Genomic DNA, 17238 nt, shown 5'->3' with positions numbered 1-17238 from the left:
CAACTACCTTCATTTGTCAACCAGAAATCAGAAATGTTCTCCCTACGCCTACTATTCTTTGGCTTATTTTACCCTTCAATGTAAAATTTTATGTTTATAAATAAAAAAATATTTACAGGGACCCCACCCCACCCCCAAACTGCATTTCTTAGGGGCCACCCGTACCATTTGAGGGGGTACACCTGTATCCTTCTCTCTATCCTTTGTTATATCACCAAAATGAACAATAGGTAAAAGAGGCCCACGTCCAACACTTGGAAGATATGGAATGGAGTAGCGGCCTGCTGCCACCCTTTTATTTTCAATCATCATAATTTTCATGGTATATAAAGAGACAATGAAAGGGATTAGAAGTTCAAGTCTCCAAATCTCCAACAGGTTCAAACAGACGTCAATGGACATCCATCATCATCATCATGATCATCATCAGATTGAAACACAGGAGGGGCACAGATTAAATGAAAAAATTGAGAGGGTTTACTTCTTATATGTGCCAGACATATACATATAGACCCCCCTCTGGTGGTGGTGCATATATTTGGTCAAAAGATAACTGTTTTTCACTGCTCTTTCCGGAAAATTAAGAACCCAAAAGAGAAACCCAAAACAAAAAGAAAAAATTAACAAAGAAAGAGAAAAGAAACCTCCATTATAGCCCCAAAAGAAAGAAAGGTGGATCTTTTATCTTCTCCCTCTTCCTCTTTCCTCTTCCCTCTTATGCCCTACAAAAAAAGCTGATCAGCCTTTCCTCCAATAGCCATAGCATTGCCATCCTCTTCTCACGAACCATTAAAACCAATCAAATTAATTAGACTTCTCCATCAACCCTGTCAGACTATAAACATGTGTACATAGATAGATACACCATTCCACTTGAAGAACATTCCACTGGGGACGGTCCCCCTATATTTTCACCCACACATTCCACTCGCTTTCCAAAATTGTGGGCTTCAGGTTCTGGTCCGACTTGTCTCTCTCTCAATGCTGCCAACAGCTTCAAATGTCCGTACATCTCTCTCATTTCTTCTCAGGCTGCCAGAGGGCACGCAAATTGTCATTTCCTGGGCAAGAAACCGTCGTTCCCTTCATAAATTTACAATCCCCATTTTAATCTAAATCTTTTATTGAACTTAATTTATTTTTTTCCTGCCTTCCCTAAACGGGGATGCAATGTAAAGCGCGAAGGGATATAGATCTACTCACCGGCAGGCTGTTTCTGCTCTGCTGGCTTCACCTGAACCGCTGTGGGTACAGCGTGAACATAAGGGAAGCTTGCATGCATGAGGGAATGAGGATTCCCAGGGGATTGTGCAGCAGCATATTGGGCAGCATGGATTCCCTGTGATGGCAGACCACCTCCTTTCATATTGCTAGCCGCAATTGCTCTGGCAGGATCAGAAGTGCTGGCACTAGCAAGAGTAACAGGTGGACACAAAGTCAACATGCCGGTTGACGATGTCCCTGATGATCCTTGTGGTTGCTGCTGTAGCGGATGCTGTTCTGATCTTCGTCTTTGAAGATAATACCCACTAGAAGCTGAAGAGGTGGAAGTTGTAGAATGTGGACCTTGTGTTTGCAAGTAGGGACTAGAGAAGAATAGCTGTGTTTGCTGCAATGCCTGCTTTGATAAATGCTGCTGCTGCTGCTGCAGTGTTTGCATTTGAGGCTTAGGTCCATTGTTTGAAGATGTGATATGGGGATTGCCCAGTATTGATGGAACATTCCTTCCACCAACCGGTGATGACTTCCGGCTAGGCACTGATGGTGAGTTCTTAGCCTGCTGCGATGACAATGACGAAGCTTGGCCAGTTTTGTTGCCTGTGGAGGCGGGAGTTGTCCTTGGGCTTCCACCAGTGCTCTTGGATAATGAAGTTGGAGAGCCAACCACCATTGGAGGGGATGGGGACTGGTTACTGTTGGGAGGTTGTTGACCTTGTGGTGCTGCTGACGATTTTGGGTTAGCCGCAAATGATATCTGCATGTGGCTTTGCTGACTTCGGGCTTGCTGTTGGGAAATGTTTTTGAGGGATGATGCAGTTGAGGAGGAGAGAGCTAGCGTTGGTACTTGGGAGGTGGATGTCCTGACAGAGTTCTTCCATTGAGGGGACTGACCTGGGCTACTGCTGCCTTGGACAAAGTTTGGCGGAAAAGCAGAGAGAGCATTAGGAAACTTGGCAGCCATGGAAGATGATGAAGGAAGATGGTCAGAGTAAACACTTCCATTACTAGTTGCTGGTGTCTTACTTCTAGCTGCTGCAGCCGCAACAGTTGCAAACTGATGCTGCTTTTGAAGCTGAATCATCTGCTGTTGTTGTTGCTGCTGCTGCTGCTGTTGCTGCCTTTGCTGAGAATTGGGAGCATTAGTAGCACTTGCAGTGGCTGGTGAAACAGAAGCTGAAGCTCGAGCAGGAGCAGAGCTGAGGTTGAGGGTTCGAGTGGAACTATCAATGACACCATTGCCTGGAATTGTACTAACTGATGTATCTTGCAAATCTGGTCTGGAGAAAGCAATGGACTGCCCAGCAGTTGCTGCTGCCTTCCCTGCCAAAGCCTTTCTTTCTTCTTCCACACTAGAAGAATCACCAATGCCAGATTTCCCTTCTTCTGTAGCCCGGTAATTCTTCTTTTGCTGTGCCGCTTGTGCAGTGGCAATGATATAGCCATGCCTGGCAGCCTCTGGAAGGCTTTGAAGAATTGCATGGTTCTGTGCCATTGATGAAATGTCAAGGCCAGGAGCTGCAGCAGCACCATTTATGGAAGTAAATGACATGGCAAATGCTTGAGATTGTAGGGATTCAACACCAGCCTTCAAGCCATGCTGCTGTGGCTGCTGCTGCTTCTTTTCACCATGATTAGCACTTGTGCCACTGGCACTACCCAATGATGCAGGGGGGGCCACCAAAGCAAAGTTTGAGGGATGAAGGGGCATTGCAAAATTTTGACCATAGACATTCTGACTACCTCGAGACAATCTGCTATCAGCAGTGGAGGGGCTGTCTTCACTGCCAACCTCAGCTTCTAGTTGGCGAGCTTGATGTGGTAGTTGGACATGGGCCTGCTGTAGCTGCTGAGGCTGCTGCATAACTGGTGGCTGTGATGGGCGGTTTTTCGGTGCAGGAAAGCTCTGCAAGCTTCCACTCCCACCGCTGACACCACTGCCATGTGGCCTCTGCTGCTGCTGTTGTGGGTGATTCTGCAAATGCTTCTGGGATGATGAGGAACCACTGGAGATGCTTGTATTTTGATGACCATGTTGAATTTGCTGCGGCTGTTGGGTTGGTTGCTGCTGCTGCTGCTGCGGAAGCTGCGAGGGATGGAGCATCTGAGAAGAATAGAAAGGCCCATTAAAGAAGGGAACTGCCTGAGCATGAGTTCCTCTATAAGCAGGTGGACCTCCAACATGTGCAGGGATTGGGAAGGGATAGCCATTGTTCGGCAATATTGCTAAGTATTGAGTATCATTGGCAGGCAAATTAGGATAGTTGAAGCTCATGGCTGTTGCTGTGCCTGGGAAAGGGGTGGTGGCTGCTGCTGTTGTTGAGGCACTCACTGGAGCAGAATTGGATGCACTAGATGAAGCAGCACTGCTGGTGGGTGGAGGAGACTTAACAGACCCAGGTCGTGCAGAAGCAGCTGCTACCACTGCTTGTTGCTGGCCCAAAGGAAAGATGAAAGGACCATGCTAAAATTCAATAACAAGTGAGTCAATTTTCCAAAAACATTATATATAAATAATTCGACAAGGATGGGATTTAAAAATAGAAACTATACCAGTATACTGCTAGGTGCCCCTGGGGGTAAAGCTTGCTGAAGCAAAATCTGCTTCCTCTGTGCAGCATCTACAGGGTTACCAGCTTGAGAGCCTTTGTCCTTCCCACTATGACCAGAAAAGATAGCGAGACCCTGTCCCTTGTCCTGCAAAGGGTTTGCATTCCTACCTGGAAAGTTCCCATGCAAGTCTACAGAGGGCAGAACATTGAGATTGCAGGGCTTGGCACCAAATAGAGACGGGGTGCCGGCTGCTGCTGGCCAGAAAGGGTTCATCCTCGTAAATTGCTGGTGCTGGCAAATATTCCAAGCAATGTGGCAATGGGTTGCACACCTCTTAAGCCGTGGTTGAGAAAAAAGGAAATGCGGGGGCTGCACAGGTGCAGTTTTTACTCATTAAATTGGTCGTGATAGCTTCTGAACGTATGAAGAAGTTAACATCAAGACTGAACAAAAGGAAAACAAAAATGCCACATACCTGTATCGCTGCTGAAGAGACTGTGCTCCCATCCATGGATACAACTCCTTGTAGAGGTGCCATATATCTGACAAAAACAACAGTATTACTTCCCAAGACAGGAGAAATGAGGACGCTGATACACTGCCCATAACCAAAACTGCATGAATGTATAATTAATTCACCCAACCGTACCCCATAGGAGGAAGCCCGCCAGGCCAGCTAGCTACAGACATTGGCAAAGGTAGAGAGCCGGACGATTGTGCTGCCAATTACAACAATAAAACCATCAATCAACAATGGCAGGTTTAAAACTCGGAGAACACAATGTCCTCGAGCAAAAACTCTCAAAAGAAAATAAAAAAATTACCAGTTTTCTCAGTGTTCTGTTCTTCTTTCAGAGCTCTCGGTTGCTGTAGTTGTTTCGGAGTATGCTGGTTTAGCTTGCTGCTACCGACACTACCATTGCCAGTATCACGATCATGCTTCTCCAAATCAAGCTGGAGGTCAATAATTCTCTCCTTGTTAACAATTGACTTATGTGGTTCAGCTTCGTCAACTATGGATTTTGCCTTCTTCTCCTCAGGTTCCGCATTCATTGCCTCATCCTTGCCTATTTTCACCACCTTTTCGCCTTCATTGACCATGGGTTTCATTTCCTGCACCAAAACCAAAATAAACACATCGATCCGTCACCACTCTGGGTCACCCCCTAAAAGCCACAAGACATCAAGGCTGGCCTACTCACAGTATCCATGTCAGAGACCATAGGTTTGGGATCTGCTGCAACAAAATTGATCTCACCGTCCCTTTCTGGAGACGATCTCATCTGGGGAGGAGGAGCCTGAAAAAAAAAAAAAAAAAAATCAAGAGCAAAAAAATGAAAAGGTAAAGTCAGAAAATCCGGATTGGAAATTAAGATAAAAAAATTTCAACTTTTCGCTATGAGACCACTCTCACCATTAGATCTATCTGGAACTTCTCTTCTCGCTGTTTCTCAACGTCAGAAATTGTTGAGTTCCTGAATAATCAGAAACAAAAAGGATGAAAAATCAGAGGGAGCAAGAAAATTTCGAAGCTCAACGTCGGAAAAAAGAAAAATCTTTGATGCTCACGCTTTAGTCCCTGTCGCATCTTGACGATCATCATCCAATTTGGGGAGAGGAGATTCCTTTTCGGGCGAAGATGGTTCCTCCTTGGTCACACCCACATCTCGACTCTCAGCTTCTTCAGTCAAAGGTTTTGAATCCCCTAGCCTCAATGACTCCGGTTGCGGCTCCGACGATGCAGGTACAGACTGGGAGTTCATCAAATCGTACGAAACTCCCCCATTTTCGTTGGCGGATCCTGGGTTTTTCTCCAAATTGGGAGATGTTGATTCGATCTTGGCAGGCTGATCGATGTCAACCTTGGCTGTTGAAGAAATGGGGCTGTTCCGCACGCCGAAAATCGCCGGATTCTCATCTTCGTGCCTAGGTCGCGGTCTCTTCCTCTTAGGTGCTGCAGATTCGCACGGAAAGTAACGTATTTCAGATTTCTCAGCTGAAAAAGCAAATTATTAGAGCATCTAAAAGCCCAAGAAACCCACCAACGGCGGACAAGGGAGGTGCAGAGGAGTTAGAATTTTGCGGCAGCATAGAAGATGACTGTTGGGCGGAAGAAGGAGAATTGGAGATCGGCGAAGAAACTCTGGATTTCGCTTCATTAGTCGATTTATTCACCTCTCGAGAATCAAACTTTAGTGAATCGTTTGCCATGATTTCTTGCTTAGAGGGTCCCTGCGACTGTCTCATCACGGCCAACGCCTCCGCCACCTCAATCTCGATATCCTCCTGAATTGAGGAAGAAGCCTTGGATGATGATTTCGGCGGACGCAGCTTTGGTCCATTGGGCTTCTGCAACAACACAGAGATTGTTACATAATTGAACAATCTGTTAAAGAAAGAAAAATGACAAGTGAGAAGAAGAAAGAATGGTGTCAAGAACTGACCATCTTCTTCCGAATTGAGACATTAGAAGAAGAAGGAGAGATTGAAGCCGGCGAAGCCGCTACCGCCGCCGTTGAAGCAGCTAGGTTTGGTCTCACCGGCGACGTGGATGCTTGCCGGTGAATTTGCTCCCCCGGCACTCCTCCAACACCCGAAGCCCAGCATTCATGCGACCTCTTCGTAGATGCTGAAATGCAAAACCATGAAAAAATCAGACTCAACCCAAGAACTTATCAATAGAAGAAGAAAGCAATCTCCAACCCTTCATCTTTCCATCTATTGTCCACCTGAGCGAGCTTTTCTCGGAACCGACACACCGATCATCTCGTCAGCGGCCTTCCACACCGGCGGCGCTCTAACAACCTTGGCCGGTGGATAACTCTTCCGGTGCTGATGATTAGACATGGATGAAGACAAGGACGTCGGATTCGGCGGTAGCATCCTGACGGCTCCGGCATCATCTTCATCCTCCTCCTCCTCATCATTTACACTCTCCTCCGTACTCTCCTCTCCACCATCTTCTCTATTGCTCCCGTGCATCAACCTATCGCCTCTTCTCCTTTTGCTCCGACTGGACCGATCTCGATCTCGATCTCTCTCACGATCTCGATCCTTCTTGCTTCCCCGATCCCGTAACCTCGCCGTTTCCGGCAGCTCCACCGCTCCATCCTCTTCTGCAAAAAACAAAAGAAAACAGAAGGCAGCAAAGAGAATTAGAAGGATGCCGTGTGGGCTTGAATCGGAGAAGTGTGTTTCGATGGATAAGAGTTAGATCTGGTAAAAGTGTGAACCTGGAGAGTCTCTGAGACTGCTACTTCTGTGCCTTCGTCTGGACAAGCCGTTTGAGGTTCCCATACTGGCTCTTCTGGCTTCCCTGTTTCTGTCCATCTCCGCTCTCTCACCCTTGTCTCTCCAAATCAGCTACACCCAAATCATTAATCCCACCACTCATCACCAGCCTACAACCATAATTCGCCGAACTCCGCTTCCAGCACCACCGGAAAACTCTCAGATTCGACTTCCCCCCTTCCAAATACTGATTCAATCTAAAGATCTTTCACGCAGCAATCACCCAACTTGAAAGATCTATGCTTTCGCTTATCTTCTTCTTTCTCTCCTCTCTCTTTCTGCTTCTCTCCCCCCTCTCTCTCTCTCTCTCTCTCTCTCTCTCTCACCCTTCTCTTTTTGTGCTCTCATCTCATCATCTTTTCGGTATTTCACTCTCGCGAAACCCACTCCAAGGCCTAATGGACGGCCAAAGATTAATCACGCCGTGGCATGTCCGAATCTGAACCATCCATTCCGAAATGCATCCGACGGTTTTAATTGCCCAGCACCAGCATGGCAGAAAAGGAGCCGTAGGATGGCCTAGACTCTTGAAGCACTAACCATTTCTGTAGATGACCGCCACGTGTCAGCTGTTTTTCCTTCCTTCGCAAGCTTCCATGTTTACTCACTACCGATCTGGCACATTATTCAGGGGCAAATTTAGTGAAATAATACTCATCCACCCTCACAACAATTTATATATACACATGTATATAATATTAAACCCACCCCTTCGCCACTTCACTTTCCCTGTTTGATATCTCCACCGGCTATTCCCGGTTGGGATGACCTTGGTAAAAGCAACATGACGATCACAAGGAATCTAGGTGACCGCAGAAAATATCGTTCCAGCCGGTCAAATTCATTATTTGTTTTCCACGTTTTCTTTTTTATTATTTATTCTTTTATATATCACATTACCCATTTCACCCCTGACCCCACTGATAGCTACGGAATTGGGTTTCAACGGCCCAGATTCCGTTTGTTTTAATGGTAGAAAGTTTCTCCACCCTCGGATTGCAATCTGACGTGGCGATAAGCAGATTCCAATGAACAAGCAAGTCCTATCTGGCGAGGTTCGTGGGTGTCGACGAGCGTGCCAGATCTGGACCGTTGATTTGATCTGATCGGACGGAGCAGGGTGGCGAAGCAGCGGGGGAGGAAACTGGAGTCACGGTCACGGAACTTCCGAGATGAGTGGGGCCCGCCATTGGCTGCCGATCTAGAATTGTTTCCTCGCGTCGGGGCTATTGTCACGTTGGTGGATGTGGCAACTACGGTGACGTGTACCGGGTCCCACCCTAAAAAGGCCAAAATGAAAAACCTACTCACTCGGTCAAATTTTACAGCATGACAGTTAAAAATACAAAACCAGAATAAAAAAATATATAACAATAATAATAAGCAATATCGAAGTTACCAAAACAACCTCAGTATTCTCGCTTTTTCTCCACGCGCTTATGGCGGAGTTCACATTATGCACTGACTGGATCAGTACAGCGTGGCCATGTCATTTTCATGACGTGTCAGTTCAAGGTCTCGCCACGTAGAGTTCATTTCTTTCCTATTTTCCCTCTTCTTGGATCTTGTTATTGGCTACCCCTCCACTTTTCCACCCTCACTAGCCACTAAATATCTTTTGTTTATAATGGAAAACATTATGGTCACACGCCTGTCTCCACTTCATCTCACCCCCACTTTTTTTCTCTCCACGTGTCATGCCATATCCTAATTCGAACACAAGAAAAAAAAACTATTTAAAAAGGCATATTATCTAAAATATCAAATTACATCTTCGTAATTAATGAACTCCGATTCCTTTTTCTTGTCCCAAACCAAGATGACTCACTTTCCCCTACGATAATTAGCAAAATTCATTTCTGGAATTAATTTTTATTTTTTCATTTCTTAATATTTCAAATTATTCCCCTTTTTCATTTTTACTTAAAAATTAAAAATGATTTTGAAATTTTCTGCCTATAAATTTCAATCTCTCTATTGATTGACACCATTAAATGCATTCCTCGCCACAAATTTTGAACTGGAAATTTGTTTTCAATTCATTACCTAACTTGCTTAATGACTAATTAAAATCATTAATTCATTTCTTCTCAATACCTGATCCACTGAATCATTCATCACAAGTAAAACAATAAATTCTTTTCAATTTTATTTTTTTATTTCATTAATTAAAAAATGTTTAATTTAATTTAATTTCTGTAATTACTCAACAAGGACAATTTCATAGGACTTAATACTGAGACACGTAGACTATTTTGGTTATTATTCCTGAATTTAAAATTTAAAATGAAAAACATTGTTTTATGGGAAACCTAGAAGCACTTTTAAGCTAAAATTTTGAGTACATCTGAGTTGTGTGGATGCTATTTTTTGAAGACTATAATGGTAATTTCTTAAATCTCATTGATTAGGAATATTGTTTTTATTGGATTGCATTAAAAAAAAACAAAAATCAGTGATTCCATGAATGATATTTTCATACCATTTCTTTTATTTTTTTAAAAAATTTCTATGCATTAATATTATACAATTTATGATTTACGTCATAATTAGTTTATAATTTAAAGAAATATCATATTATTCTAGATTAAAATCACGATAAAAACAAATATTTGTTACTATGTACATTAAGTAATATTGATCAAAATTTTGGATTTAGACAAAAAAAAAAAAAAAAAAATTATTTGTTCTTCTAGGTAAATTTAATGATTATTGTTCCTGAAAATATTTTATTAAATTTAAATAATAAAGATTTACAAGTTACAACTTTAATAATCAAAATTCAATGGAAATGCTCCTTTAAATCATGCCCAAATTATTTGATTAACTATTATTTTGCATGTTAATTATAAAATAATTAATTTTAAAATTTTATATTTTTATTTAAATCTTATCAATTAATGCATGTTAGCGACATAAAATGTTGGAGTTGGATGGGTGTTCAAGTTGAGCTAACTTAACTTGATCCAATCAAATAAAAGATTGATAAACAGTTTTTAAGAGTTGAAACTGTCATAAATTACCTAGAAACCACCCAATAAAAAAAGAGTAGATCTCTCTCACTTTTTACTTTTCTCTAAGAAAAAGAAAGACGAATGAAGTTTGGTAAGAAAAGTTAGGTTACATGAAACGAGTTCTCAATTTTAGTATGGTTCTATTTATGACTTGAGACGAGAAATTGAACGGTGAAACAATTATTTTTTGAATTTTGAACATTTCAAATATTAGACATTTCAAAAAGGAAATCTAAAGTTTTCCCAAATAAAAAAAATAAAAAAATTAAAGGTCCTTTGAGAAAGAAAATAAAAATGGAAATTCAAGCCTTTTAAATTCAATTAAATGCAAAATTTATATAACTTTGTTATTAAATCAGAGTAAATTAGATTTGAAAGAACGGATGTGGTTAAATAAATTTAATTTTATGAGTTTAATAAAATTTAGTAATAGAAGGATATATAGAAAAAAAGATTAACTTATACCATTAAAACTCATCTATTAAATTTAATTAAATGTCCAATTTCCATAAACTTGTTATTAAATTCAAAGAAAGAATCGGTTCAATCAGTTTCTTTAATAAGTTAAATTTAATATTAGGAATGTTCTTAAATAAATTTGAGGTATTATTTTTATAAAATTAATTAGTAACGGTAGAAATTTTATATAAAGCAATTTAAAAAGAAAAAGAAAAAGAAAAAGAAAAAATTCATTAAAATCAGAATTAAGATTAGACAGTACTTATCATAAATTATATTAAGTTGGGTGAATCCAAAATGAATTTTTTAATGAGGTGGATAAAAAATAATAAAAATAAAAATAATAAATGTTTTATATTAATTGAGAGCATCGTCCGGAATATGCAAGTTGGTGGCGAAAGCATAAAGCACAGGGCTGTCACCAAGGAAACACCTCAGCGGGGAGGAGTAATTAACGAGAGAGAATGGTGGCCACGTCAGATGGGCCCACAAAAACGGGGTTGACCCACCATAATGGATCCCTCTCCGCTGCTTTTGTCGCTTCTGAGGTTTTCATTCAGACTCGCTATCGTCAAATCTCTAACCCTGCCACGTGTGCTCCCACCACGCTACGTCATCACGCTCACGTGGCTCCCCTCCTACCGTATACAGAAGCCAGAGCCGTCAACCACATCCCCCACCCATCACTGCCCTTTTTCTGGACTCGCCATCCATTTCCTTAATTAATTATTCGAATACAATATAAAATATTCCGAACACCCCTTTTTTTAAAAAAATATTATATTTTGAAACTCTGATTATCGTTTGCTAATAAATCAAAAGGTGGGTTTTTTTTTATTATTATTTTAAAAGTTGGTTTCATGAGGTGATTGTTTAAATAATAATTTAAAATGTGAGTAAATTGTTGAAAAAGTTGAGAATAGATTGAAAATTAAGAATTTAGAACTTTTTGATATACAAACATGGCCTTGTTTTTTTATTTTTTCTTTTTCTTTTTCCTCGTGTGTTTGGAGAATCTATAGATGTCTTAATTTTATATATCTTTTTAGACATATAAATAATAAAAAATAATATGAAATTTGAAGTTTTTATAAAACTTTTAAAACAAATTTTGTTAAATTTATAAACTAAGAACGGAAAGGGGAGGAAGGAGTCGATTTGCTAATTTCTTATATTTAAAATCAGTTCTTTGTTTAGTTTCACCCTAATTTCATCATAATTATGAATAGATAATCTAGGTTTGAGTCCATAAATAGATAGCGACTATTGCCTAATGAAGACTTATTTTCACTACAATTTTAATGAGTTTCTTTAATCAAGTTATTATCTATGACGACATTGGGACTAAGACATGACTCAAACTTTCACGGAAGGCAACACTATGGGATTTTCCGCGTGGAGGTAGAAGGGTTATGGATTGTGAACTTCTTGATGGAATTTATAATCCATTTACTAAATCATATGAAAATTTTACCCAACTTCATATATCTAATCTAGAATATCTCTTTGGAGTAAACTTATTAGCTTGAACTAGGCAATTAGTCTATGTCACTATTCTTGGATTCGAGGGAGTATGTCCCATGGAATTCTTTTGTTATATTGGATAAAATCAATGTGATATTTTTATTCAAGTGTGTTTCTATTCTAAGTGATTTTTCAAAACAAATAAAGTGTTTTTTGAAATCATTATGTCAAGGACCCCAAAGGGCATCTAAGTATGTATCCAGGGAGAGCAATTAGCTTTAGAAACCACAAAGCAAAATGCTGAATTTGCCTAGTGTGTACAGAGACATTGGCAAAGAAAGCACATGGACCCCCCCACCCACTTTTGGGAGTTTACAAGGAAAAATTATAATTGAGAAGACCCAGTTGAAGGATTTGCAGATTTTTGAAGATCAAAAGCTTAGGGAGGAGCAAAGATTATGTGGAGAGAAAAAATGAAAGGAAAAGTCCAGAAAGTGGGACAAAGCATGTACTATCACACAGTGACTTTTACACCACTGGGTAATTTTCCCTTTTCTGATGCTCCTACCCCAGTATCTTAGCTTTCTGCCCTTATTAAAAAATAAATAAATAAAATATAAAAAAAAAGGGGGACTCCATCAAAGAAATTTTGAAGAGACGACAAAAGATTTTAATAATATTTGATCATGTTGCTTATTTTAAGGGAATTTAGATTATTTTGACCTAATCTTACTATCATCTACATTTTTTTATTCCTATTATTAAATTTTTTAAGGGGGTGATAGTGGCACACGACAAGTTCTCTTATGCTCTATTTTATTATTATTAAAAAAGAATGGAATACGAAAACATAATTATCTTATATTTAAATCACAGGATCCAAGCTTATGCTATCGACAAGAGGATCAAATAATTTTTTATTTATTTATTTTTTTTTTTATATGGGTTTGTGCCACGTGGGCATGGTCCTTCGTGTATCATTAGGGAAAGTGCAAGGTGGGGGATATGGTGATAGTTGTAAATTTGTAATGTCACCCTGGGGAGGATGTATAAAGGTGCCTCACCTTTTTGCTATGACAAGTGGAAATTAGGTTTTTTGTCATTTTAAATTTTGATTTATTTAAGGTGAAACATGATATGCGTTGGACAACCTTTTATTTTAAAAATATATATTTTCACTTCTTTTTTTTTATTATTATTCATAATTGGTAAATATACTTTGATTGTGACCATTACCGTCACCATTATGATATATTAATGCCCGTTGATTAATTGACATTTATATTTTAATGTATTTGGATTAATACCTAAACAAAGGATTTTTCTATAAAATAATATTATAATGAAATGAGATCATTTTTTTAATAAGAGTTTTATTGGGGACTTGTTTTAGCATCATGTTTATATTTATATCATTAATTGTCCTTATAATGCTTACTTCACTAATTATTGGTTGGATCGGTTGATTCAACTCTAGGATTGAATATTTTTCCTCTAAACTTGTAATTGATTTGAAATAGTATATGTTTTATGACTTTACCATAAATAATTAGATTTTTGAGTGATTGAAACATGATTATTGATTTAAAAAAACTCGAAGTTCACCTTTTGATCATGCCAAATCTAGTAACCCTTTCATATGAACAACCGCCATATCTTATTAGTAGAGGGTTGATGGTACATCAATGTCTGTATTATAAAAATTCGTTTGACAATGATTTTGGAAAGTATTTTCAAACTTTTTAGCACTTTAAAATATTTATTATTTAAGTGTTAGAAATATTATAAACATTTTCTAAAATCACTACCAAACACACTTTAAAATACAACTGAAGAGAGTTTAGACAACAATTATGGTAATTCACTTAAAGAATTTATCACATTCACCCTTTTTAATAATACATGGATTCTATAAAGGGTTTTCGAGAGAGCAGTTAGTAGTTGGTCCAAGTGGAACGGGTTTTTTTTTTTTTTTTCCTGCATGGGGATGTCATGCATTAGGACATTATATTGCAAGTAAGATGTTAATATGCACTTCTTATATTTTTTTGGTATTCAACTTTATACCTTGGAACTTGTCGATTAATCATCATGACATCTTACAATTGTCATCTTCAAGTGTGTCATATGGCATATGAGGGCCTTCACCATAACAAATTTAAGTGTTTATAATAAACATGATAAGATACTGTGTTTGTTTAAGAAATCTCGATAGAGTTTATTAATAACTAAAATGTAAATCATGGTATTAATTAATAAATAATTTTCAAGCTCCTCTTCATAACAGGGAATTGAGTGTAAATGAATTTATTTTTCATTTTTTGATTTTTAAATTCATACAATTTACCAATTCTATATTCTTAAAAATTAACTCATTATAAGTTTTATAATATTAAACCACATTTTATTTATCTATTTTATTGAGATTTTTGCCATTGTTTGTGAAGGTTTATATCTTGGTTTATGGAACTATATATTGTGGCTGAATAGGTCTCGTGTTCTTTTAATTTTTGCCTAAAAAATATAATTTTTTCAACAATTTAAATATCCTTTGATCAATATAAGACAAATAATATCAAGATAAAATCAATCCCACAATGACTATGCAATACATATAAACCGTCCACAAAGTCTCTTAGAAACTTTTCAAAGTATAAAAACCATTCATTAAATATGAAAGAATGAGTACACAATTCTACTTAAGTCAACCATGATCTTATTCCTGGGATGAGTAACACTTGCACTCATTTTCATGTCCATGACATAACACTCGTACACTACTTAGTGAACTTTTTAACAATTTAAAGGGATACAATCAACCACTATGATCTACCAATCTTGATCGAAGTATGGAATTTGAGAGTATTGAGAATGTATAAAGAATAATGATCATAACATCATAAGTCATGCGTTTAAAAAATAACATTAAATATAGTGGGTTGGGTTGATAAATAGAAAAAAAAAACCAAAACTAAAAAAGTAAACAAAATGTTGTAAAATTAGGTATGAGATTTCTAAAGACCACTTAGGTGATAAGAGTGCTTTATGGGAATTGAAAGGGTGTTCAAGCACTTAGGGTGCTTATGCATGCTTGTGTACAAAACTCTTTTTTTTTTTTTTGGATTTAATAAAAACATATATTTCAATCAAGCAACTTTGTATGTCATTATTCATTTAACAAACTCAACCATAAGTACTTGAATGACCTTGAGTATACTCAAGCCTTCAAGGATAAAGTTGGATCGAAAAATGTCTAGAACAAAATTATCAATAGTATTTAAAAAAATATTTCCAAGTAGGTTTTGATACCGATTGAAAGTTTAAATCTTACTTCATGAAACTACTTAGAGAAGGGGGTGAAAGGAGGGAGGAATACTCCTATATATATATATATATATATTGACAAAAAATACAAAAAAATTTAACGATTTAACTATCTTTCATTGTAGAACATAAATACTATCAAGATAATCAATCTCATAATGAACATGTGATGTACATTGAAAACCACCTATAGAGTCTCCCAGAAACTCCACATATATAAAAATGATGGGTCAATCAACTACAAAACATATTCGCTAAATATCAAAGAAGTACACATTTTTACTTGAATTATATGTTGCATTCCTCCTAAGAGTGCTTAGTTCCTACATTTGTATTTACATTCATGAGCAGTGTCCATGTGATCCTTAGTAAACTCATCAATAACTCGAGGGGATGCGATCAAATAATATGAACAATCTTGATCAAACCATAGGCTTTGAGACTATTGGGAATACATAAAAAAGCAATGACAATGATACTATAAAATGCATGCTTGAACAACAATGTCATAAGATATATTTATATTTATAAAAACCTAGTGGGTTAAGCTAATAACAAGAGAAAAATCAAAACTAAAAAATGAGCAAAATTACATCAAGACCGTTTGATCAGGTAAGAGCACTTGATGAGTGTTGGAAGGGCACTCGAGCATTCAAGATGCTTGAGCGTACTCACTTTTTCAGCCTATTAAAAACATATATTTCAATAAAACAAAAATATACCTTTGTATGTTATCATTCATTTGAATAGACTTAATCGTACTTACTTGAATGACGTTGGTATAAGTTGCTAATGATTTCAAGTCTCCAAGGTTAATGTAAATCTCTAGAAATATGTACAATAAGATTTAGAAAGTTTGAAACAAAATTGTCAACCTAAAGTTGCTAGAGAACTCACTAATAGCTTATATAGTAAATTAGCTAAAATTAGATTTAGAAAGTTTGAAGCAAAATTGTCAACCTATAGTAGCTAGGGTAATTCACTAATATCTTACATAGTAAATTAGCTAGAATTAGATTTAGAAAGTTTGAAACAAAATTGTCATCCTAAGATAGCTAGGGTAATTCACTAATAGCTTACATAGTAAATTAGCTAGAATTAGATTTACAAAGTTTGGAACAAAATTTTCTAACCTGAAGAAGCTAGAGTAACTCACTAATAGCTTGCACAGTAAATCAACTAGTAGTGATGCATCGCCATTTTCAAATAGGAAGAGAAAAAAGGAAAAATTCCTTCTCCATCAAAGAAAATTTCTTGAGTTCAACTTACATATAAAATATTTACATAAAACACATTATTTGTGTCATGTGGTTCATTCTTGTTTTTGTAGACTTGCAATGCTAATTCTATTTGTCAAATTTGGGACCATTGATTTAGCTTTTAACATGCTCTTAGGTTGAACATTGAGTATTAAAGTTTTATAGTTATTATGTAGAAGGTATGACTTAAGGCTGTGTATGGTATGTAAGAATAGAGAATGAGAATGAATATATGTTTCCATTCATATTTCTTCTTAAATATGAATGAATCTGATAATTCTAATCCTTAGGGTTGAATGCACTTAAAAACGTAAGGTTAGAATGATTGTTTGTTTTTATTTCAATTTTTAGTAACAATTTAAAAAAATGACAATAGTACCTTATATATATATTTTAAAATATATATTTTTATTTTGATTTTAAAAAAAATCTTCATAGATTTTTTTTACTAAATAATAAGACAAAGAAAAATAGTATTTATTCTATGAATAAAAATTAATCATAAAACGTCATAAAAACCTAATGGATATGAAAGGAAAAATAGTAATTTTAATATATTATATATCATTTCCTACACCGCGGGAATTAAAAAACCTTTTTATTAGAGATCAATTGAAATCCCATCTATGAATGAGATTTCATTTTTGTTGTAATCA

At 37.2% G+C, this 17238-nt stretch overlaps 1 protein-coding gene across 4 annotated transcripts; it reads right to left on the bottom strand.

Annotated features, from left to right (window-relative positions):
* Nucleotides 1-454: 454 nt before the first annotated feature.
* On the bottom strand, nt 455-7709 carry LOC100256257 (protein TIME FOR COFFEE). Of its 4 annotated transcripts, none has more exons than XM_010651585.3 (13): nt 7005-7709; nt 6501-6887; nt 6216-6400; nt 5814-6120; nt 5341-5725; nt 5186-5246; nt 4974-5069; nt 4596-4884; nt 4421-4490; nt 4247-4313; nt 3772-4140; nt 1204-3682; nt 455-1083 (listed from the first exon to the last, which is right to left on the bottom strand). In XM_010651585.3, exons 1-13 carry the CDS (start codon nt 7099-7101, stop codon nt 1055-1057), a joined length of 4821 nt encoding a protein of 1606 aa, XP_010649887.1. In that variant the 5' UTR covers nt 7102-7709; the 3' UTR covers nt 455-1054. The 4 variants fall into 4 exon arrangements, with proteins under 4 accessions (XP_010649887.1, XP_010649886.1, XP_010649889.1 ...); XM_010651584.3 differs by having other exon boundaries at nt 455-1061; XM_010651587.3 differs by having other exon boundaries at nt 455-1032.
* Between the last annotated feature and the right edge of the window lie 9529 nt (nt 7710-17238).

Source organism: Vitis vinifera, chromosome 5, assembly GCF_030704535.1.
Source record: "Vitis vinifera cultivar Pinot Noir 40024 chromosome 5, ASM3070453v1".
In the NCBI taxonomy this organism is placed as follows: Eukaryota; Viridiplantae; Streptophyta; class Magnoliopsida; order Vitales; family Vitaceae; genus Vitis; species Vitis vinifera.
This window is presented reverse-complemented; position numbering and strand designations above follow the sequence as displayed.

Bases quoted from the DNA above. Each gene is read 5' to 3' on its own strand.
- LOC100256257 (XM_010651584.3), bottom strand. From the start codon at position 7,101: ATGGACAGAAACAGGGAAGCCAGAAGAGCCAGTATGGGAACCTCAAAC. The intron at 6,121-6,215 runs GTCAGTTCTTGA...GTGTTGTTGCAG, and splicing joins TCTCAATTCGGAAGAAGATG to AAGCCCAATGGACCAAAGCT. The intron at 1,062-1,203 runs GTGAGTAGATCT...TTTCTTGCCCAG, and splicing joins AGAGCAGAAACAGCCTGCCG to GAAATGACAATTTGCGTGCC.